At 37.3% G+C, this 24,792-nt stretch overlaps 1 protein-coding gene across 3 annotated transcripts in view; it reads left to right on the forward strand.

Annotated features, from left to right (window-relative positions):
- BCAS3 (BCAS3 microtubule associated cell migration factor) overlaps positions 1–24,792 on the forward strand; it is a gene marked incomplete at both ends in the record, with an annotated part of 366,916 nt that overhangs the window by 43,304 nt on the left and 298,820 nt on the right. For all 3 annotated transcript variants that reach the window (XM_082008615.1, XM_082008616.1, XM_082008617.1), the window contains 3 exons: positions 7,041–7,148; positions 11,253–11,329; positions 23,843–23,919. In XM_082008615.1, the coding sequence (XP_081864741.1) occupies positions 7,041–7,148; positions 11,253–11,329; positions 23,843–23,919 (262 nt within the window). The remainder of the gene's footprint in view (positions 1–7,040; positions 7,149–11,252; positions 11,330–23,842; positions 23,920–24,792) is intronic.

Genomic DNA, 24,792 nt, shown 5'->3' on the forward strand with positions numbered 1-24,792 from the left:
TACAGAGAGCCAGGGAGTTCTAGGGGACTCGATGGTGAAAGTTTTAATGAAAGCTTTTTCTGCAGTGGTGTTTAAGGAATAAATAATGCAATCCTTGGATTTTTAAAATTTTTTATTCTTTTTTTAAAAGAGTTTTCATTCTGGTGTGCATCCTTCAGAAAGAAGGTGAGGATACTGCAGTATGAAGAGAGCTCAGAGGAGGACTGCAAATATGTGCTAAGGCGGGAAAACAAACCTTACAACATAAGGCTTAAAAGTCTGTTTCAAATTTATTGCAGATTAGTTAGTGATTGGATTGCTTTGGGTGCTTACTGACGTATGGAAAAGATAAGTCAATGCAGTAAGCTTTTTTGTGTTGTTGACAGAGACGTAAAAGCTGAAAAGTAAAAATTCTATCTTGCAATAACAAGTAATTTCATAAAAATAAAATTATCTAAGTGTTGGAACAACTTACCATAAAAATAGAGGACTCGTTGTTGCTCACAGTCTTTTAAGACAAGATTAGGTTGCTTGGTAAAAAATAATTTCCTTGAGCTTCTGGGACATTTTGTGCATGGCCTGGAAAGAGATGATCCTTCTAGTATTGAAATCCGTTAATCTGAGCAAACCTTCTTCAGGGGCTTGAGGAGAACAGAATTGCCTTTGTGGTCTCAACATGCTAATAATATTAGTACAAAGATCATAATCAAATCTCGTGCTTCAACTTTCCAGTGTAAAGGTTCAGGAAGGAGTTTTTCCAATATACAATTAATTAACTCTGTACTGTACTCATGTTTTGTTTTGCTTTTCTTCCCCTTCTGTGAAGCATCAGAGAGTGGCCACAGCTAGAACAGATTGCTGGATAATTTTAACCACCGCACTGGTATTTAGGAATTTTTATTTGTGTCACTGTCAGGCTCCTTCTCATTCCTATATGGAAATAGCTTTTTCTTTACGAGTAAGTTTTTGGTAGATCTGATGCTGTATGGGTCATCTGGGCGTACCTTGTCCAGCCAGTTCCTCGGACTTGCTGCCACTTTTCTCTCTCCTGTTTTCTACATATGACATGTTGTTCAGTGCCAGCACTGAATTGCTTTTAAAGCATGTGAGCTAGGTATAAGAATAGATACCTAGGTGAAAGTTAATGGTCTGCATTAGACAGGATGTCTAGGTGATGTAATGGTCCCTTATGGCTCGACAGTGAAATAAACTATCTTTTGTGAAATAAATTTACTGATCTGCATAAGGTGTGCTAGAAGGCTTGAAGCTTCCCTAGGTTTAACTCTTATTAGCCTTTCCCAGGGAATGTAATTCCAATTTGTGGATTTGTCACTACTTTTATCAGTTGGTACTCGTGCATAAGGGAAGCAAGATTCGGCCTCCAAGATATGCAAATAGCATTTTCTAGCTGCTAGGAAGCAGTGTTCTCTAGTTGCTGCAATAACAAATATCATTTTAGTCTTTAATAAAATAGCTATCTTTAGTAAGACATTTTCTGTAATTTTTGTCATATCTGGGTTTTTTTGTATCTACCTTCAGAAGGTAATGGACATCATTCTGTTCAAGTCAGTAGAGATTATGTTAGGCTGCTCCTTTATACTGTGCAGTAACTTACACAGTTTCACAGCCCAATCCCATCAAATTTGAATACGAATTTGTTGAATGTTGTTTAAATAACTTGCCAGATAATACCTGGAAGTATCAAAACTAGAATAGTAATTAAATGAAAGACATTTTTCTCATATGTTAGATTAAGTATGCTGATCAGTGGAAATTTTTAATGATTGTTTTCATTATAGAAAACTCTTTACGTTGCAACACACATTAGGAAGCAATACATGATGGAAGAAGAAGAAATCTTTTTTTTTTTTTTAATGTGGAAACTATAAAAGAGAAAGAAAGGGATCGTTACTCCAGAAAACCTGCTGCTAATATGTGCAATATTTGTTCTGAGTAAATATAGAATGAAACTGCCTTGTACGGCTACGGAACAAGGCAGATGTAATGTAATTATTAGTGTAATTAGAGCAAGATGGAGCTCATTGTAATGCAGTTTCAACAGGCGGAGAGGGACATGCAGCATACTGCAGACTGGCACCTTAGACGAGGATCAATTTATGCATCGCAGCTGGAAATAAGCTATTTTCCATGTTCATCGTGTGAAGTCAAGTTACCGAAGACAAACTCTGGGTAGAGAATGTTGTAGTGATTTTCTGCAGACAGCTGTGTCATCTTTAGTGAAGAACATCAAGCCATAACAACTGAATCAACAAATGCTGAGGTTAACTGATCTTTAGAACAGCTTTTTGTGACGAGCTTTGATAGCCGATTTGTAATACCGATATTGCTTAGAATCCTTGTAACGTCATGTTCTTGCTAAGTTTTTTCTGCATTTGTTAGATCAGTCTGTGATCTCTTCATGTGATCTCAATAATTTGATACCATTTCACCTTTTTCTAAAGTTTTCATTCATTTTGTCATTTTAATACATTAACACATTGGCTATTAATAGTAATTAATTGACTGTTTTCCAAAAGAAATTTGCAGAGCCTGTATAAAGGTGAATAGGTGATAGAATATATTTTTGCTGTAACAATGTCCTGTATAACTGTATACTTTTCCCTAATGAAGGCGGTAATTATTATTTTAGCTATTTCATTAATATCTAAAAAGTGTTAGAATGCCATAACTTCTGTCATTGTTCTTCAAAGTGACATCATTGTGTATCTCATCAAGCTTATATAGAGTAAAAAAAGTTGGTAGATGAAGATGTTTCCCTTGATATCTTTTCCTAAAGATTCTAGTCCTATCTTTTGTGAAGATGGTCTAAAATATACAATGATGCGCTATGTTGGCCAAGCAGCTTCCACCCCGAGATGATTTTTTTAAATGCCACAATTAACTGGAAAATGCCTCACGTAAAGAATGCCTTATGAAGGCCTGGTGGTCAGCTTTTTCAGCAAAAGCTCTATTTCAGTTTAATGCCTCCCAGACATTTTTGGTTTTTTTCTCTCTGGGCTCATGGGTCCATTCTTTAATTGATGTCCGTTTTCTCTGTGAGCAGGATGTTGTTCAGCACGTGGCAAGTGGGGACAGGCAGCAGGGAGGAAAGTAAATACTTGTGCACAGGCAGAGGAAAATCTTTCTAGGCACAGAAAACTTTGGCCTCATGTTGGTTCAATCAGTCTTCTCCTTTTTTTCCCCATATAAAAACTGTGTGTGGTTTGTACAGTATGTTTGTCTCTGTATGCAAACATTTTACACAGAGCTTTTATAAATGGTGTGACTCATAGCAAATCTGTGAAGAGGTGATAGTTATGTTGTGATGCATAAGCGCAGATGTACTCAAGTGCCAGCTGTACAAGGCATCTGTTATTTTTCTTCTGTCCCTGCGTTGCAACAGTCAAATACAAGAAGATAGAAGAGCCTGACTGTATTTGTGTCTTTATTATTGCCAGCGTTTTGAAGTCGATGGTGAATTTGTCCATTACCTTTAAAGAAGTTGTTGATATTTCTGCATTAAGCAACTATTTTAACAATCAGGATACGTAACAAAAATTTGTCTATAATACGTGGGAGTAATTTGCAAGGATTTTATTTGTGACAGACTTAATGTTATTACCAGTCTGCAAAACCCAGTGTTTTCACATTCCTGTCTTAATCGCTCCCCTTTACATAATCATCACTGGTACACTGAATTATGATCGGAGCCCTTCTCACTGATGAGACTTGCGTGAACCTTCAGTTTATCAGAAGAAAAGCTTTTTAGCTAGAAGTCTCCATGTCTTACTGGCTCCGAAATGCTGGTAGTTTGCTCGCATAGCTTAGGAGAGGCCATCAGCTAGTGTGTTTCAAGCACATTTACTTAAAATGTCTGTAGGATCCTCTGATGAAATGGATGTTCGTTACTCTATTCCTGAAACGGAGCAAGATGTGGTAATTTTAGTTTTGTACAATTCGAAGATTTCGAGAACTTCCGATTGTCGAGAGAGGCTTTTGCAAGTTTGTGGGGCTCCGTCTTGCAATTAGGAGCAGTTCAGTGGAGGTTGTCAAGTGTCAGAAAAAGCTGCATTGTGCTGCAGCTCTGGTGGCAAGCTAGTTCTAGTTTTTGCAGCCCTATTGCACATCTTTTATTGCTCAGTTCATGTGCTTCTACTTCCTTTCTTGCTTCCATGCTTGTTACACCTTTCCCTGAGCCCTTTTGGTGAACTAACCGGGGGGAGAATTCCCTCTAAAGGAGAGAGACGGAACAAAGTGTTATTTTTCTGTTCATTTAATATGCTGAAATGGGTCGATACAGAATCCATTGCATATCAGAGGCCAGGAAAGGAAATTGCATAGAATCACTGAGCCTGAGCTTTTGACATCACTGAAGTGGAGGAGAGAAGAATAGCTCATATTACTGCTTGTGAGTTGTGTAAGCTAATCAACGTACTCTTGCTATTCTGTAAGGGCTATGACAGAAAAGCGAATCCTTAGATCTGTGTCTATAATCCTTATTCTCCTGTTCTAGAAGAATTGCTCTTGCTGCTAGCTGAGGAGATATAAACAAGGGTGAAGAAAGACTATTCAAAAGGCTCAGACTTTTAGGATGGTTGAGAAATAGTATCTTTGGAAAAGAAGTTAAATTTTGCCATGTGGGAGAATCCTTGTTGGTTTTTCCCCGCTTCCCGCCCCCCCCCCCCCCCCAAGTTGAAAACATGTTATTGTTATTGAGTTGTTACTGAGGCCTGATCAATGAAGAATTGACATTATGGATCTCGGCATTATATCATTCCTCGCTTAGCTACACAGCTTTTGGAGTAGAATTTATAAGTTTAAATTATGTAATTTAATGAATGTTGTGTCTCGTGAGTTAGGAGTGCTCAGTAGCAAATGAGGTTCGTAACAGCCATTGCTTTGAACAGGGAGAGGAACTGCAATAGCCAGAAGGAAATGGTAGGGAGAGAGAAGCCTTTTCTAGTCATTGAAACATTTTTTTTTTACCTTTCCACCTTTGAAAATATTGCTAAAGAAAGAGCAAGCACTTGTGCTTCCACCCTTTTGTGTCACGGTGGAGAAGCACTTAGCCAAAAATTGGGACTTTCCTGGGAAAGCATCCTTGGCTATCTTGAAGACTTGTGATAATGCCGAGTTGTTATGGAACAAGAGGGGACTACAGGTGTGACTTTTTCTGGCTATTGCCATTTGGTTTTGCCATTTAGGTCCTAGGAGCATCCTCAAATGTATTTGACCTTGTCTTTGTATTTATTTCAGGGAATAGAAATAACATACATATTGTTTTCCGATCATAGATTGCAGTGTACCATGGACTGAAAAGAAGGATAACATTTGGAAGAAGGTCTTTTGAATTGAGCTAGGTAGAATTTCAGAGTACTTCTGACCTAGTCCATCCTACCACTTGATCATTAGCACTTGAATTCAAGTTCCTGGTTTTTAGCCAGTGCGGTTTAAAAAAACGTTGGTAGAATGGTCTTACCATGGTCAGCCAAAAGGAAGGTATGGCATAATAATAATAGCAATTATTCATTTGAGTGAGAGGATTGTTACCCATAATTTTGTTCGTGCAATATGTATTAGAAGGTACATACTCCTGAGTTGTAGTCATGTAGTTAGCTATATGTCAAGTCAAAATGGAACTGTTCAACGCAGGCTTATATGGAAATAGTAGTCAGTATCAATTATGCTAATAAAATTTTAGCTCTACCAGCTTCTGTGATTTGTGTTTTGAAATAAGAATCTGTATACCCTTTTATCAAAATAATAATATCCTGTAGGTGATAAATGTACTTAAATCAAAAGAAGTTTGTACGTAGACCTTGCTGTGGTTTTCTTCGTTTTCTAGCAGCAATGAGCTACTAATGTAAAGTAACTAGACTTGAGTGTCACTGTTTTAAAAGTGTTTTTGAAGAGCCTTTGAAGTGCTTAAAAGTAATAAATAGCACCCTCTAGTTATTAGCCTAGGTATGTGCCTAGAAAAATGTATATTTTGGGAAGAATTTCAGTAGGCAAAATGTCAAAACTTATTTTTGCTATTATTTCGACAGTTGTCTTTCTGTGCATATATTGTACATTGTTTCTCTGCTGCATATTTATTGTACGTACCATTTTATTATCTTGAGGCATTTGAGGTAAACAAATTGGCATTTGTACTCCAGTTCTCCAGAAAATTCTCAAGCAGCTTGAGCAGATCCACAAGACAAGCAAGTGTTGTGTCAAGAATTGTGTTAAACTCTGTAAAATAAAACAGATATGGGCAAGGGGAAACACCCTCCTTTACCAATACTTGGTATATGTTTGTACAGCTGGAAATTTGTGCTGCTTCATATTCGTTGACCTAGAAGTAGCCAACATTTTAATGCGTTTTTGGAGGGGAAAAAAGGTGTTATGGAAAAGAACTGCCACATCAAAGCCTCTCCTCAGCTTGTAAAATGGTTTCCACCACTACTTTCCTCAACCCTATCGGAACGCTCAGCACTTTCTCCCTCTCAAAAGAAAGCAAGCCTTTTTATTAAGAAATGGCCTTAGAGTTGTATTTATATTAAAATGATAAAAGTGACACAAAGCAGTTGAAAAGATCTGTGTAGTTCAAACAAAAGTCCATCAGAGATGTAATGTAAATGCTGTGAAATGTGTCTCTATCAAATCGAGCCATACGATTCAGCTGTTGCGTAGGGTGAACTAAGTACTCCCTTTAGGAAAGTGTTACTCTGTGGAATATTTTTTAAATACCTTGAACATAGTGTAAAACTTCATGCCTATCAAATGGCTTGTATTTTGCTGGTCAGATCTGATGTTCCAAAGTCTTATTTGTGAAAAAGGAAACTAAGTGCTTCATAGTTATTTGCACAATAGAGGTTTTTGACCATTGTGGATATTGTAATTCAGTTTTAATCACACCTTCCCTTAATGTAGAAGGCTTATATTGACCCTTTTTATTCTGCTTGTATTGCTGGATTTCTCGTTTAGCGTGCCAAATAATGTAGTGAGGCTGAAATAATTTTAAAATAATTTTACAAAAAATCCTTCTTTCCATTAAAATCTTCTTTAATTCATTTTAGCACAAGCCCACCTTACTGCTGTGTGGACCTTTATTCTTTGCGAACGGGAGAGATGGTCAAGTCCATACAGTTCAAAACTCCTATTTATGATCTGCATTGCAATAAAAGGTAAGGATGTTTACTATACATTTTTTTCTATGTTAGGGCATGTAAAATTTTGACTTTCCTATAAGTATAGCTTTGATTCTCCATTTCTCAGGTAATATTTCAGTTTGAGTATGACAATGTGCTTCTCCAGTGTCTTTCATTTAAGAAGCTCAAAATATTTTGCATCTGAAATCATTTAAGCTTCTTTCAGTTCTGACGAGGGTGAGCAGGAATCGTTGGAATCGTCTATCATCCACCTACAGATGAAGAAATGGGATCACCGAGAGTTTAAGCAGTATAAAGCACTATAGACTTTATGTCTCTTTTCTTTGTGTTCCATTGTTCTGCCAGATCTATTGCCTTCCTGCATATCCACAAAAATCCTAGTGTGCTTTCTGTGGTCTACAGAAAATAATATTCCTGTGAGTCAAATAACAAAGCAGCATCTCTTAGTTGGGATATTGTCACCTAATTTCTGAGAGAAAATGGCTTAGAAGGCTGAGCATCAGGTTGGAAATACCTTGCTTCCATAGAACTGCGAGTTCGAATTTTTCTGAATTAACGTCAGATCTTCATCTCTCCAAGACACGCAAAACCGAGCACCATTGTAGTTTACTGCATCTTTTTAAGACAGAAAACCCCTGATCCCAGCATGAGGATCTTGATGATCCCTTGGCACTCCTGATGAGATAATTTGATGCAGTGACTTTGGTCAAAGTCTGTGATTGTGCTGCTTACGTTAATGCTTCCTTCCACCCAGCTATTAATGTTATTAGCCATTAGTATGTCTTCAGGTACCTTATGGAAGTTGTGGAATATGATTCCTGTAGAGCACTAAATGAAGAAATCGCTGCATTTCTTTGGCAATATGTATTTGCTGGCCAGAATTGATGGTCCTTCAGTAAGGAAGTTGGCATAATAATACAAATAACAAAACGTCAGAATGATATGTTTTATGTGCCTGTTTTGTATGGCAGTAGGTAGCATGCTTGTGTATGTGAAGACCATAAAAGAATATGAGCATGTATTGAACTCGTGCAACTAAGGGAAGTTAGCACTGTTGGAGACTGGATGGGGAAAAAAAATATAACACACCCACCCCCAACCCTAGAAGCCACGAAGGTTTTGTTAAACAGACATTTCTCTATCATTGTACCATCAAAACCTAAACATTAACGACTACATTAGTTCAAGTAGAGGTTACAGAAGAAAAGTAGTACTACTGAACAAACACCTTTAATACCGCAACTAATCTAATAAGGAGGAGGATATTTTGATGGCATAAATGTTTAAAGAAGTAAAGGATGGTGGTTTGTTGTTTTGGTTTTTTTATCCCCATCAATCTGCTTATTGATTGTTACATCAAAAAATAGTTCCACTGAAGTAGTTGAGTTGATGAGAGTTACGTGTCGTGAACAGGTCACTGTTGCTTTAAAAGCTGTCAGAAGGAGTTCAGTCCTTATCTGTGCAACTGTCCCTTGAAAAATTTAAAGTTCCCTTGGGTACTGTGTGATGATAGTAAATCTTTCCAGTCTGGCCTCCTAGCAGAAGAAAAATCCAATTGTAAAAACAGTCAAGAGGCAAATCATCATTCAAAGTCTCTCCCAACTAAAAAGTCTTTCCAGGTGCTAATGTTTCTTTTCCTAAGTGATAAAAATGGAAAAGCTACTTCAAAGCTGTGTGGCTGTATCCAGGGTAGCTGCTTTTCTGGAACATATCAGATTCTGTTATTATCCAAGGAAAGCTCACTATTTCGGATTGAAAATGCATTAAATGTGGCCAAGTGCAGCACTAATGGTGCGTTAACCGTACGATAGACTAATGGAGTCCAAAACTTGAATTTAAAATAAAACTTGAGTTGCAGAAGAAGGGAAAACTGTTTATTATTTATGTATTTGTACTCTAGAATCGTCCATCTAGTAGGTTTCATTTATGCAGACAGACAGTGCATCTTCAAAGAGTAGAAAACAACAATCTACAGGATTGGGAACTATTACAATCGAATACACATAGTTTTTCTACGTACACTTTACACTTGCACATCCATTCAAAGTCTTTCCATTCTTCATTGGTTAACTTTCTTTTAGGCCTTGTGGAAGAAGTTAGAATTGATACATTTTCCTTTGTTTTTCTCTCCTGTGGTTTGTAGCAATTGGAAGATGTGTCATTCAGCTATACTATTTTGTCCCAAACTAATATTAATTTATATATGCAGAGTTAATAAATTTTAAAAATTGAGATTCAAAAATAGGAAAGGGGTGAGGAAGCATCTTTTTCACAATGAGAGAGCTACAAGCAAATAAGAAATCCTACATTAATTTCTTGTATGACTTAACACATCTGAATCCCCCTTGTTGAGTTACGTGTTCTGCTCTCTTCTTTTGGCAAGTAAACTGCTCAATCTGAAAGCATACATGTGCTTCCCATTCTAGGTCTGCAAATCTGTGAATATGAAAGACTTTTGTCTGAAAATGTCCCTTGATTTCTACCTTCCTTCCAGGAATTTGTGCTTCTCCTTGTTTCTAGATAGCGGCATGCTAATAAACAGAGCAGCGACAAAGTCCCAGGATGAGATGTTATAAGCCAAAGAGTCCTGAAAGAGTTTGAGATACAGAACAGAGCTTATTGCTTTAATCAGCTTCTGTTTGAGACCAATAGAAGGCGGCTAGTGTTACACCAGCTTATTGAAAACGCCTCACAAGTTATCTTGGGAACTACAGATGCAATCAAAGTGTTTTGGTAAATATATTGGTAAAAATAATAGCAAAATCAAATAGCAGACACGCAGATAAATCATGTCTATTGGAGGAGCATTAGTACAGTTTTGTAGGTGGGAATTGTGACTCAAAATGTATTCGTCTGAAAACATCAGCAAGCATGTGGGTAAGGTGTATATTTTGATTGTAGTGTGGTCCTTCACCAGAGTGTCTTACAGGTATTGAGCTCTCACGGCATAAGAAGGTGTTCTTCTGGCTAAACAGTTAAAAATAGGAAAAAAAAAAAAAAAAGAGGAGTTAATGACTGGTTTTCACACTGATGGGAGATAAGCATCACTCTTTACCCGAGGATATGTGTCAAGATGATGTGATTCATCATCTTTTTAAACATTATTCTATACTGTAACAGGCAATCATAATTTTCAGATAAAGCGTTAGGTGTGTATTTTAATCATTGAGATGTGATTTAGTTTTTTGCCACCTCATATCTCTACAATTAAAACTATTAGAACAGCATTTAATAATGCTCCATATTGTCAGCTAATTAAAAAAAATACTGTCTTGTATTCTTCCAAATGAGAAAATAATAAGATTCTTAATTAATTATGTCATATTCCTAAATGCTCCAGATGGCTGGTAGATTTTTATCTGTTTATTTGTTGGCTTCCCAGGTGGTTCCTTCATTTCAAGAGTTTAAGAACTTGGTTTTGTGAAGTCATCAGTGTAGGAAAAGATGTATTCTAGTTATAAAGCTTTCAAGATGCTTCACTTTCCAAATTTGGCCTCTATTAATTTAGACAGCACAGTGTTTCATGCATAGCTATCACGTGCCTTTTATTCTGTTACTTTATTTCAAGTAATGAACAGGTATTTTACAATAAAAGTGTGTATGTGTTCAAGTGAATACATAAACATACACCTGTGATTTTGCTAATTGACACAAATCCTGCTTCTCTCAACTGTATTTGTGTGCTGATGTTCTTTGCATGAAAAAACCCTCTGCTTTTAGTAAATAAGATGGTTTAATAAATTTGCAATGAGATGGGCAATGGGATTATTTCAAATTTAGCTTGTCTTCTACCGATTGTTGATTTGATTGTTATTTGAGTCATTGAAAGTAACTCAGGATCCTTGCAATTCCATTCTTTCTTTCTAATGGAGCTTTTACTGCAGGAGGTATATCATAAATATGCTGTGTTGTTCTGTATCAGATCAGTGTACTTCCTGAAATGAAGGTTATGTGGTTGGGATGAGAGAGAATCCTCAATAACTGCCATGTACTGGTAACCTGGCAGTTTATCACTGTAGAATTTATATTGATGCTTTTGAAATAATTACATTTAGATATTGAATCTTTAAACCAATGCATTTAATGTTTAAAGTACACATTCCATTTCTGTGTTTTCAGGATACTTGTTGTAGTCCTGCAGGAGAAAATTGCCGCCTTTGACAGCTGTACTTTCACCAAAAAATTCTTCGTTACAAGTATGTATGATAATGAGGTTCAGTTCTTTTGCTCTAGTGGTGGAATGAGATAAACCAGATTTTTTTGTTTTGTTTTATTTCTAAATCCTCAAAGGAGGTCTTGATGACTTAATTTGCTTAAAAAAAAATAAAATCCAAGTGTTAGTTTGGTTCTTTTGCATATTTATTGTTGCTGTAACTAATTTCTCACTGTTGAGAAGAGCACCTACACTGACATCCATAGGTAGCTGAAAAATTCTTTTGTTTATTTTTCACAAATATGTGCAAAAGTTTCAGATTTTGAGTTTCAGGCTGTACGCATAAGCAGCAGTATGAAAATACATCGCCAGCGATCTGCCTGCTTTTTCATTTTCTCTTTTTCTTTAGGCCCAGATACATCGGGGGTTTTTTTATTAATATGTCCTTACTTTAGCAGGTCCCAAAGCTCGAGCAGGTCAGTAAAGTTCTGTAGTAGAAAAACTATAGGCAGGTATTTGCCTGCAGGTGCTTTTACTTATTTCTTGAGCACAAAGGAGCTGTTTGCTCGGACTCCCCTCTATCCCCCTGTACCCTACGACTTGTCTCTCCAGAGGAGGCAATTGGCTGTAACAGGTAAGGTGCTCTCCAAAAGCTGTTCCTGTACTGTACGCGTCCCTTTGCTGCCCCAACATCTGTAACACGGCAATTGGTACGTCAGTAGAGAAAACTCTGTGTTTTCTCCTGCTTGTGCTCTGCTCTGTCACTGGATGTGGTTAGGATTAGGACGTCATTTACCTGCTCCCAAGACTGTGTGTGTTACCTATGTAATGCTAAACACCAAGAAAGTATTTAGCCCAGAGAAAATTAAAATCTTATCTGTCCAAGCAGCTAGTGACTAGTGCTACTGTTGATCAGTTAGAATCGCCTCTTAAAACCTGTAATTACTGAGGAGTCATAATTTACTTTGGAAGGATCAGAATTTCCTTGTTAAAAAGGAGAATCTGAAATTTCCTGAGTGTATTTTCAGTCACAATTGGAAAAGTTCTAAATTATCTTTTTAGATTATCTGTGCATTTAAAGAAAAAGTTAGGAGAAGCTGTTTCTTGTAATAGTATGAAGAAAATCGACATTACGCAGTAATATTAAAGTTGCCAATAGGTGTCAGTTTCTTCCTATACATGGCTGGAAGATATCAGGAGTCTGCTGGGGTTCAGCGATGAGAGCCAACTGGGAAGAGTCTTGTTTGTGTCCTTCTAGTCCTCACTCCTCCTTTTTAGTCCACCAACAAGAATTAGGGTACAAGCCTTGCTTTATTTTAGATCAAAAATAAAAAAACTCAGTTAAGTGTGTACTTTGACAATTTGTGTGCTTTTCTAATTCCAGGTATTTTCTTGTTTGTTTGTTTTGTTTTTAAATAAGATACTGCTATTTGTTTTTAAAAAACGAACTGTATTTTGAGGAACAGGAATATCCTATTCTTAACCATAACTTCCTATTTGCCGTGCGTTTTTGTGGAACAGTGGTGGAATTTAAAGAGGATAAAATAAAGCTTTTGGAGTTATTTACCATATTATTTGAAAATCCAAAGTCCTGAAATGTCAGTATTCACAGTGTATTTCTCCAGCTGTGCTGTGTTTTTTAATACGAGAAGCTCAAGATGTTCTCAAACTTTGTTCTAGTTCTGGGATTCCAAAGCTCAGTTAAAGACACCCCTCATTTTGCACTAGGCGTTTTTGGGAAGGTGCAGGACCCCGCAAGCAGCTGCCACCACAGCTCTTCCCCTCTTGCCACCCCGACTTGCCCGTGGCCGGTGACAGGGTGTGACTGGGCAAAGAGAGGTGTGCTTTTTTCCTAGATGAGTGGGTTTCTTGGACCTGTGCGGCTGAATAGTTGTGCTGAGGATTTTGAAGCTTAGTTGTTTCACTTAATGGCTTATGCTATCAAGCGGATGTTATGCTCTGGCATGTTGAAGGCAGCAGTAAAGCTTTTGTGTAAGCTTTCAGATTTCGTACGTGCTGAAATCTCTTTGACTTAAGAGTATATCTTTAAAGGCTTAAGTTGCTCTGTGTTTGAAATTTGATGTAAATGAGCTACCTAGATAGCTGCATAGATTTTTGATAGTCAGCCAACTGGCCAGCAACTGGGCTCTTGCTGCCCTTTTTTTTTTTTCCTTGAAATTTAGACAAGGGCAGTGCCAGTTTTAAGTTGGAAAAGTAGAAATCCTTGGAGAGAAAACTCAGCAAAAGGTTACAGGCCTCTCTGAATTATTGGAGCATCCCTGCTCTGCAGGACAGTCAGCCGGCATCCCGTCTGGATCCGTTCTGATCCACCTCAGCTGGACAGTGGCAGTAATGTCACTGGCTGCCCAGAGAATTGTTCATCATGAAGAAGATTCTCAGCTGTGCTATCTGACTGCTTTTGGTCAGAAGTGATGGCATAAAAGGTCAAAAGAACTAAATTAGGATCACTAGCTCTTTGAAGACATTTCCGTTACTGTGTAAACCATTACGTAGAAAAAGAGAAGGTTTTTTTCAAGAAGATTTGATGATGATGTGGAAATCGCATCTTACATCCACATCAGCTATGTGGCGTGGGAACCTTAGAACCTCACTGAGACAGCTACAAAGCAAACATAATTAAGCAGAAGCTCTTGTCCATTTTGACTATTTATACATAGAAATTAAATGCAGAATGTACAATTAAAAACAGTGTCAGGAGTTCTGAAGTTTGGTGTTCCTCAGCAATGCTAATGCAGCTGTGTTGCACATGAGTAATGTTTGTCTTTCTGTTTTTGTTTTTGTGGTTGAACGTGTAGCTTAATATATTGTTGTAATAAATATACCATAAAATATTCAGGATGTAGAACATGGTCAGGTTCGTGCTGCTGTTGGAATGTTTAACTCCTGCATTTCCTGATTTTTCTTGAGCAAATTTGACATATTACTAATATCTTCTTTTTTTTCCCTGCATGTGATTAGATGGAAATGTGCTGATTTGACTTGAATGGCGGAGCGCCAGCACATTTTATTTGTGCCTTTTGTAACAAAAACTCGGTGTACAGGTACTGCAGTCTTGGTGTGTGAATTTAAGACAGGTGCTTAAACTTGAAGGGAAAAACATCCTGTGGATATTGTGGAAAAATTACCACATATCCTATGATCTGCCCTGTGTGGTATTCTTATTTTTAAATGTCTGCTCAAGAAAGGCACAGCAGCAGTCTCCAAAGAAGTCACGGCAGTAACTTTCTTATGGCACTCTGTCCTCTGCTGTGCTTATGTTGGGAGCCAACGCCGTTTCGTTAGGACGAAAGGACTTGCATCAAGGGGAACGTAAAGCCAAACAGTAGTTTCGCATCCTGCACTGTTTTAAGTGCTCACGTGGCCAAATTAAAAAAATTCATTTGATGCTTATAATAAGAATGCATTTCCTTTGGTAGTTGTGAATGTCAAGGTGTGGAATTTAAATAGATTTTTAAATAGTTAAGAGTTTTATTGTGGCTTACTTAAGATTTCCTTCAGAGCCTTTTTCTGAATACTGCGTATGACCGAACGATCAGAAACGAAAGTGATGTACAGGCTTTTTTCCCCCTACTTTGCTCTAAACAATAGATGCAGAAAAGCTGAATTTCATTGATTTCTATTACATCAGTGCTTCCTCAACCCTTCTCCAAAAATGCTTGCTTAGTGGAACATTGATGATTATGAATATGGCCTGATGGATACTTTCTTCTCTGTAAAGAATATCCTTTCCACCCCCTGGGCCCTTAGTAAAGATTATCACAGATAACATCATGCATGTAGCATCATCTTTGTGTCCGATAACTAGTGCCTGCTCAGTTTCTCTGGCCCTTCCACTCCTCATATTGATATATTCTCCATCCATTATTCTCTAGGGATGAAGACAGTTATTGCAGCCATTAGCTGGCACCACATTTCTATTGATGCTGTACAGCTAGAGCCTTAAGAGGTAATTTTCCAGATTTTAGTCAGAGTGCTTTATTGTATATAAAGTCTCAAAAGACTTGCCTTACCACAAGCCAAAAATTATTCAGTATATTTTAAATGCACCCCACCTGCACCTCTCAAAAGAACTAAAAACCCCTCAAACCAAATGGTGTTTGATACTCTAATCTGCAATTTGGATTTGGTATTCCTGTTTGCACTGACATTCACATGCAAGAAATAATATGGTGGTTTCGGTTTGTCACAGGTCTGATCTGGAAATCATCTAGGCTTTTTTGTACATTTTTGTTAGCTTTGTTAGAATTCCTTTTCCCCGATCGGCACACAGGGAGCAGTTTGATCTCTTTGCTTTGAAGTAAAAACACTGGATGTCTTATGAAAAGGTTTAATGCCTGAAGAGTTACGTTCTTGAAGGAGTTCTGTTTGTGCGTTTCCCTTCTCAGCTGTGACCAGGGAGTGGCGTTTTTCCTGGGTATCCCACATGGTGTAATAATTGACAGGATTCCTCTGTCTGCCCAGGGAGACTCTTCAGTTTAGATCGAAAGTCCTTAAGGCAGGTGGGCAGCGAGCTCCTGTTTCACACTGTTTTCTTGATCAATGAAGAGAAGCCAAGAATGTTCCTGTGAATTGCATATAAGCAGTTTTTATTTTTATACACACACATATATCTATAAACACACAGGCCTTCAGGTAATTTGTAACGGCCTTCCCTGAGAAATGTTGATTTGATCTTGCTTTTACTTTTCAACGGCGTTGTTTATAAAAGCGTTTTTCCCTGAATGTGGGAATCGCCGTATCACTATTACTGGATAATGTTGAAATACTTTTTGAAAAGGTCTTTGGGGCAACGTGGTAGATTTATGGAAACGAATGTCTTTGTTGCTTGCAGGGTGTTTTGCTATATTGCAGGGAAGTATAAATACAACAGAAAAAATGCATAAAGACAGAAACAAGGCATTGGTACCCAGGACGTGTATCTATCCTATCTCCTGGGTTTGACAGTTTTAAAAATTATATGTAGAACAGGAAGTGCTGTTTGTTTCTGTGTGAGTTATTTTTGTCTAAAGCAACCCAAATCCTTAAAGGCCAAAACAAAGCCATCTTACTCGCAACGTCCTGCACAGGAACACCTACCTCTATAGTAACATTATTATTTGTCACTATCCAATTCTCTGAACAAAAAAAGAAAGTAAACCTGAGATTAAAACATAGTTTGTCCTGAAATCAGTCAAATTTGTGCTAAATTAAACAAACCAAGCTTAATCAATATTAAAGGCCACAGGTATTTTTAGTAAAAGCTCTGGTATTGGTCTTGGACCCATAGAGAAACAGTAAAAAACTTAAAACTGCCATCATAGAATTGACAAGGAAAAGAGGTCTCTGTGGTAATAAGAGGAATAGGAATAATAGGAATAGTAGTAATAATAATAATAATAAAAAATCTGTGCTCCTTCCCCAAGCTTGTGTGAGGGAATTCTGCTCTTCCGATCAGGCTAGCACAAAATGCAACTCGTTGCAGGGCTTGGTCTGCTGTGAATGTGCTGTGTATTATGAATATTGCCCTGCAAGGAGGGGATGATGACAGGAGATGTAGCATTTGTGGCTTTACTTTTTCACTTCATTTCTACGGGGTTTTTTAGTGTGTGAGTAGTGGTAGTGCCTCTGTGATTTAAAGGAGAAAAGAAAAAGGCCCTGCATGGCAAGCATGACTTCACAGTAGGGTGCATCCTGCTGGTTTGCTCTTTTGCTCAGTTTTTATGCGTGATACTTAAACAGAAGGAAGTACAAGAACAATAGAAGAGTTTTGGAAAGTATGTGACAGTGTGAGAGTAATAACATTTACATAGGGCCTTTCATCTAGAAGGAACCCAGAGGAATTTATAAACAATATTACTTTATACAGTTTATAAACAAATACATTTGGTTTGCTTGGTGATGCTAAAAAAAACCACCCAAACAAACAAAAAAAATTAGATAAAACAACTTATATGATTTGTTTTCCTTGGAATAAACAATGCTTTTGCAACAACAGTATCACTCTACCCATTATTTATTGCATATACCCTTTCTCTGCTCTCTGTCATGGATCTGTTTTCTAGCTGCTTTGGATTGAAAGACTTAGGAATGTAGTTTTGTAATTTTATTACTATAGAGTGCTGTATTTTTCATTTCAAGACCTAGAAAAGAATGGTTAATTGATTATAAGCTACATCCAGTGACTAAAAAGTAGCATAGCTTTACTGAGTTATTGTAGCTATCTATTTAAAAATACACAATACCTCTGCTTCATGGATTTTTAAAGTGATATCTGGCAAATACCTTAAATGATAAAGGCAGTTAATTTTTGTGGAATTTGCTCGGAAAACTGTGTTTGAAAATACTATCCACTTAAGATGGCATATGTGGTCTTTAATGAACCTCTTCACACACTGAAACAGAAAAATCGTTGTTTATCCAGTAATCTGCTTTCTCAGTAAAGGTTCACTTAGTTTTGCCTTAAGGTGTAGATTAGCCTTGGAGATCTCTGCCCTGACCAGCATCCCTTGAGTTTGCTGACTGTATCCTACCCCAGTGTCATATTCATCATACTCGAAAGAGATGCCATTTCTTCCATGGTTTGGGATCAGAGACAGAATCCTAAGAAGATTTTACAATAATACTGCCCATACCCACATATGGTATAAACACTCACACAAAGTAGCTTGAAATAAAACTGGACAACACTAGTATGCATTCCTCACAGACACAAGGTGTGGAATATCCATTAAAAAAAAAAGTTACAGTAATTATGAGGATAATTCTTGTAACTGATACCAAAAAAGGATGAGTATGTATCAGTGCAGAGGAAATCGGAGAGAATTGGGGAAAAGAAAGCAGTGAAAATTATGGAAAAAGGAAGTTTTCCCGTTAGACTGACAGGAAAAAATAAAGAACAACCTACTAAAATGGTTTTCATTAAAAAGTAAAAACAAAGTCAAGATAGAGGGGATGAAAGCCTGGCAAATATCAGAAACAGATTTCCCCCCCCTCCCCTTTTTTTTTTTTGACTATAAAAATAGGTGTAGAGAATAAGTTCATACAATATGCTGTGAAATTAAAAAACAAATGGTAGTGTCTTAAGATAAGCATGTTGGGATGTGTTTGAAGAAAAGCAATGTTGTTCTGGATGCTTCTGATTCGGCTTTTTCATTCCCTTAGCTTTATTCATTCGCACAGTAATTTGCAACAGTTTACCGCATGTCATTTTACACTATGTTTTAGTGAGGTTTGAGAAGCAAATAATAGCTGTACTCTGGCTAAGGACCCATATTTAGATGTGAGTATATCGTTATGTAAACTGAAAATTAAGTTCTGACTTAGCTCAGACAAGTGCTGACTGTTAGCATCGGATTTTTCTGGAGAGAAACATTGCCTCCTTGCAGATATTTAAGTCTGGATACTTTGCCATGATAAGAGCTTCTTTAGCTCTTCGTTAATGCAGCTATTCAGGCTGTGTAGGACGTTTCTGAAGCACCAAGTGAAAAAATAACGTCCTTGACTAGGACAGTGCTCACTTCTCAGGGACGTGTGTTATTAAAATACTGGTCCTCCACCTGCATTGCATATTTTTTAAACAGGTCGTGTTGGTATGTCTTATATTTGGTATATATGCAGAGTCCCTTAGAGCGCATTCACCATCCATACCTCATGAACGAGAAGGGCATATATATAGCGAGCACCCTGAAGATGCTGATGGGACTTGTGGCGGTATCGTGGAAAACAGATGCACAGCTCTGGTCCTCCTGAAGAACTGAGCTGTTGAAAGCTTAGATGCCTGTAGGATTTTAATTGCCTCTGGGATTCCAAAGATACTGTGCTTGGATGTGAAGTACCAAACTGCCAAGTTTTTATGGATATCGGGACTCCCTGCAGTGTTTAGTCCCCAACAATCCATCCCATACTGGGATTTTGAGTTTTTATATATATACTCATATATGTATATATATCTTTTTTTAAGCTTTTTCTTCTCATGAAAAAACTGTGGAGCTTGATGAAGAGCTGCCCCAATACAAATGGTTCAAGTTTTCATAGTGGCATGTATTGTGATTTATTGGCTTAATCTCTGTTACAGCTGACATGACTTTGAATGTCCTCATTCCTCTTAACAGTATTTTCCCAATGTGCTGTTTGTTTAAAATCTAAGTGGGAGGAGAGGAATGTGTTGCTTTTCTCTTTTTGGCTGCTGTCTCCGTATTCACACTACCATTACTAAAGCTAGAGGATGAGCTTTTTAAAAACAATTTAAGAGGAGGACTGGAATCTTAGTTTTCTGTAAGAGCATAGACCAATGGAAAGATCCAGAGTCAGAGAAGTGGGTATTTGTGTTAATTTTCAGAGCTCAGTAGAGAAGGTGATTTGGTTTATTACCACAGAGTGGTAGAGATTTTCATAAAGGTAATTGAAAAGTAATATAAAGTAAACATGCCTTCGCTTTGCTCACTCATTAAGCAAACCTTTGTATAGCTCTTTGGACAACTTTAAGTAACTTCTAAGATTCCTGTATTCTCCATAAAACCAAATATATAAAGTCAGCACAAAAGCAAGAAAGATAAAACCATCTTTGAATTCAAATAATCACAACCTACATGCTTATTTCAGATTATAGTTTTGTAACTCAGTTGTTAAAAGATGGGAAGAAACTAAGAAATTGTAATGCTAAAGAATTTACCTATGGTACCATTTCGATGTAGGTGAAACTTGCATCTTGGAAATGGGAAAATCAAGGCAAAGAATATAAGGTACCAGAGTGCTCCTGTGAAATCCTGGGCTGTTAGCCAAGTCCCTGTTCAGAGGGAGCCCGGAGCCCGTTTCTTATTCATCAGTGTTGCTTAGGCCAGCACCGGTTGGAGTCCTTGGGTGCATAAAGTTAGCAGGAAAAACTTGCACTTGAATTCAGGCTTTCAAAATCGTTTATTTTCTACTTTTGCCTTTTCACAGCTTTAAAGTAGTGCATTTCCTCTGTGTGTCATTATAAAGCCCAGGGAGAGTCACTGTGTACTTAAAAACATGTAGGTTTTCACCTATATTGTGGATGAGGTCCACTATTGTGGATGATAGTCCCAGTGCAGCTTATTCTAAGATCAGATGTTTTTTAGTACTTTGCTTGATTTGCTGTACTTTTGGAAGGACTTTCATCAAGTGATCTTTTCTTGGATGACCTCTCCATACTGTCATTAAAACTTGGAAACTTTGGTCTTCTTGACAGTTAGTTCTGCATTCTCATTATGTTCATTCCTATTGTAAACACGCTAAAATTGCTGCTGTTGTTGCTTAGAATGGATTTTTCCTCAGTTGTTTTGAAGTTTAGTAGAAATAGAAGTTAATCTTTAGGAGAGTTAGGCTGGTAATGATTGGATGGCCGAGCTTGATAGGTCACGCCGTGTCCGTCTTTTCATTTGCCTAGTAGATGATGTTCTGCTGACTCCAGCTGTTTTTTTGGAAAGCAGAAAAACAATTTGCTTTTCCTTCCCATAAAGTATAACCCTTTGTTTATCCTTGTACTGCTGCAAGTTTCCAAAATGCAGAGACTTGCAAAGAAAAGAAAGGGAGGAAACAGCTCTTTCTTTACACTGCTTTCCATATCGGAGAGTAGAGTTTAGTACTGAGACGAATTGTTGACTTCTGTGGAGGTTATTATTAACGTTGGCCAATTTGCGTGTGGGTCTGACTGAGTCTGGTTCATGGACCAAGCTACCTACAGTGGGTTTGGTGAAGACTGTTGCGGTTCTTCTAAGATAACTTTTTTATTACTTGAATCTTTTTTTTATTTGAAGAATAATGTTTTTTGTAGTTCTTCATTTACTTCAGTTCACTGAAGTAATTGAGAACAGGTACCTTTCCAAGCAAGGTATTTCTTTTTGTTAGGAGTGGTTGAGTTGCTTGGGTTTTGTCGTTACAGTGCATCTGTTGGCTGATACTCCTTTTGTTTTTTGCTGCAAGGATGTTACAGGGTGTTTGCAGGGTCTGGGAAATGCAGGTGACTGATTCTAAAGTCACTGTAGGGATTTATGTGATGAAGGCTCTCATCTGACAGCTTTTAATGCTATATTTTATAGATAAAATAAAGGAAAAATAAATAAAGTTTGGGCAACCTGAACGTCTTTAGACATTCAGATAAGAATTGCCAAAGCAGAAGTCAGCGTTAAAACCTTACTGGTCCTAATCTATAATGTCATCGGAAGAACACGTTTGTATTTACAATGTAGGGTTGTATTTACAACCTTTTTTTGCTTGCTTTGTTCCTTAAGAGGCTCTGGCTACCCACATTTTATGTACTTCTGGAATGCAATAACAATTGTGGCATCATCTCTTCAGAATTTGTTTTCCTTCCTGAGATCAAGGCAGTGATAAGGCCTTACAAAATATTCACTTGGTTTTGCTTTCCTGGCCTGAGATGGATTTAATTGGATGAATTGCTGCTTTTCTCCTTCCATTGCTTTATGACCTTTGAAATAGCTTGCTATGATCTTTCGAATTTTGCAATACCCTCACTGCCCTGCTCTAAAAAATGAAATAAAGAGCTGTTTATCTTAGACAGCATGAAGAGTATAGCAGCTGTTTCTGCACGTGCCCAACAAAATGCCATCAAATATGTCTTTAAGGGTTGTCAAATGTCAGTTTAAACTGTTAAGTGTTGTAGTTAACACCCTCCCGCATACCTTTCTCACCATTTTGCAAGCATGGAAAATAATGCCATTAAGCTTTTAAAAGTCTGTTGTCCTCACTAAATGTTCTGGACTATTTTGGGGCCCGTTCAAAAAGACCCTGATATTTGCAAAAAGAAGGTGGTGAATAAGTTTGCTTTTTCTCACTGTGGTTGGCAGATCAGGATCCAGAGTCTGACACAAGAAACTTTGGGGAAAGAGAAGCTTAGCTAGCTGTGTCTTTTTTTTTTTTTTTTAATATATGTTGTTTCTCAGAAAGCAGTGTAGGATTTTATGCAGTAAATTGCAGTTGTTGGTTATATGTGTTCCTCTGAAATGCTGTTTGCCTGATCTCAGTGCTCCTTCTGCCTGTGATACAGGATCAGCTAACCAGGGCTCCTTTAAATCAGACACACATGTCTATAAGTTTTTAAACGTTTTGTTTCTTGGCCAAGCAGTGAGAGAATATGAATTACTAAATTGTCTATATTAGCCTAAGAACTGATGAAAACAGAGATTAACCGTTTGCTTGATAGTCCCCTCTTTCCCCCCATTCACTCCCCCCTTATGCAATATTTCTTTTTTATATCTATGTTTTCGTGTACTGGAACGGATTTAGTCTAGTAAATGGCATTATGCATGAGGCTGAAGGCCTTAGTTTATTAGCTTAAGTTTGAACACTCAAGCTCAAATGTTGTTATCGCAGCCCTAATCAGTAAACAGTGTTGTGGCTTCATCCGTGTGAGTTCAGTATCTGAACTTTCAGACTCTTACCTTGACGAAGGATCCCACTGAAATCAGCCTGCTGGAGCCACACAGCGCCAGGGCGAGAGCACTGGAGTTCGGCTACATCAGCAGGATTTGGGCACTAAATACAGGCAGGGGTTACGTGCTGATGTAGAAAGAGCAGCCGTCCACCCAAACGGGCTTAATCTAAAATGACGAAAAACAAAGGAGGGGAAACAGGACGTGGAAGTAGGACAGTAATAGTAATTAGGATGAGGGTCACCATGCTACTTTTAATTGTAGATTACTTAAGGTTTTCATTCATGTTTAAGCATTATCTAGTTGTTGTCAATAATTTTAAATTCTGCATTTTTCATTTTGATAGTTAATAGTGTGATATTCTTGGTTATTGGTTTGGGGGAGTTGTTTTGGTTTTTGTTTTTTAACTCAGACTTTATATATTAAATGGCATTTAACACGGGCCTGATTAATTTTAAACCTTGCCATATTTTCATTCACGGCTATTTTCAGTTGCGTTCTATTATAGATATTTTAATACCTTTTAATACTCAGGAATACTTCTCTATTTTATGTTCATCTTTATGCATGTGTATATGTCTATTTTTAATGACAATATAAAGGTAATGAAAAGCAGGTGAACAATGGAAACTTTGCTACTGATTTTAAAGGAATTACAAATTCTCTCACTGTGTAAAGTTAAGTGTGTGCAAAAGCATTTTGAGAGGCTAAGGGCTTGTATATAGAATTATTAAAAACGAACCTAAAAGCACAACACCCCCCTTCATACTACAAAAGTCTAGAAGAACTTGAAGTGAACTGAAACTGTTCACCAATAGAAAAGCATCAGTCAAGTAAAACTAATTAAAATGTGAAGATACAGAACCAATCCATTCAAACTTAAATTTTCCCCTCACTCCACTGTATCAAAATGGCATTAAAAAAATGCAAACATAAGGAGAAAAGAGTATTTACACATAATTAACTGTTCAAAATTGCTCGTCTAACCACAGTCTTATCTTTAGGGAAAAAATGCAAGCATTTACTGAGTGATATTAGCAATTGAAAGGTTTTTGTTTAGACTTTTTGTTTTCTTGGCAATAAATAAAATTCTTTGTAAGAAGTCATTAAGATATTTCTTAACATTGCCTTTTAAAACTTCACAGGTTGCTATCCTTGTCCAGGGCCAAACATGAATCCTATTGCTCTTGGAAGCCGTTGGCTTGCTTATGCAGAAAATAAGGTAAGGGAAGGTTTAATTTAAAAAATATTTCTCTCTGGTTCTGGGTTTCATTCTAGCTTTTGTATATATGGGGGGGTGTGGGAAGAAAAGAAAAAGTCTCAGAAAAAAGCTATGTGAAAAAGATGGTCTGTAAGAGGACTTGCATAACGATGACAGACCTAATCTTGGACCCACACTGGTTGTGCTTTGGTATTCATATATATCATATCTTTAGTCTGCACATTTGATTTAAGCTCTTGGAAGGACTTGGAAGGCATAAATGTGTAGCGTGGGCAGAGAAGACAGCTATCAACACGTGTTTTCAGTGAGGTCACTCAATAATCGACCCATTTTGCATTTTAAAAGTTTAAAGCACTTAATTATAGACACTTCTGAAAGGCAGGCAAGTGAGGATTCCTAAATTCTGTTTGGGGAAACTGAGTCTGGACAGAGCCAACAGGTTTGTCTGAAACAACACAGCAATGCACTTTGTAGATAAGGGAATAGCATTAAAATGCCCACTTTTTAACATCTTTGCTGAAAATGTTAGGCTTCAGAAAAAAAAAAAGAAAATGTTTAAATATTTTTTCTTATTTCTAGAGGCAAAAGAAAAAATAGATCCCAAGAAAAAAAAATTATCACTCTTTTTATCAGCCCTCGGCCAGAGAAGTGATTGTGTATTTAAAGCTTGAAGTGTTTGAAAACTTTAACTTCAGCTTCTAATGCCTTATTTTTATTTCAAAGCAGATGTTTTTTCTCCCTTCCACCTGTGACTGGAATAGCTGTTTCTAGAGCTGAACCAGAAATTATCAGAGAGGCAGAATTTAGAAATGTATTTGTTGTTACACCTTTTCAAGCACAACTGATTTCTCTCCAAATTCAGGCCTGCCTTTC

This window comes from Phaethon aethereus, assembly GCF_964289735.1.
Source record: "Phaethon aethereus genome assembly, chromosome: 19".
NCBI classification, from domain to species: domain Eukaryota; kingdom Metazoa; phylum Chordata; class Aves; order Phaethontiformes; family Phaethontidae; genus Phaethon; species Phaethon aethereus.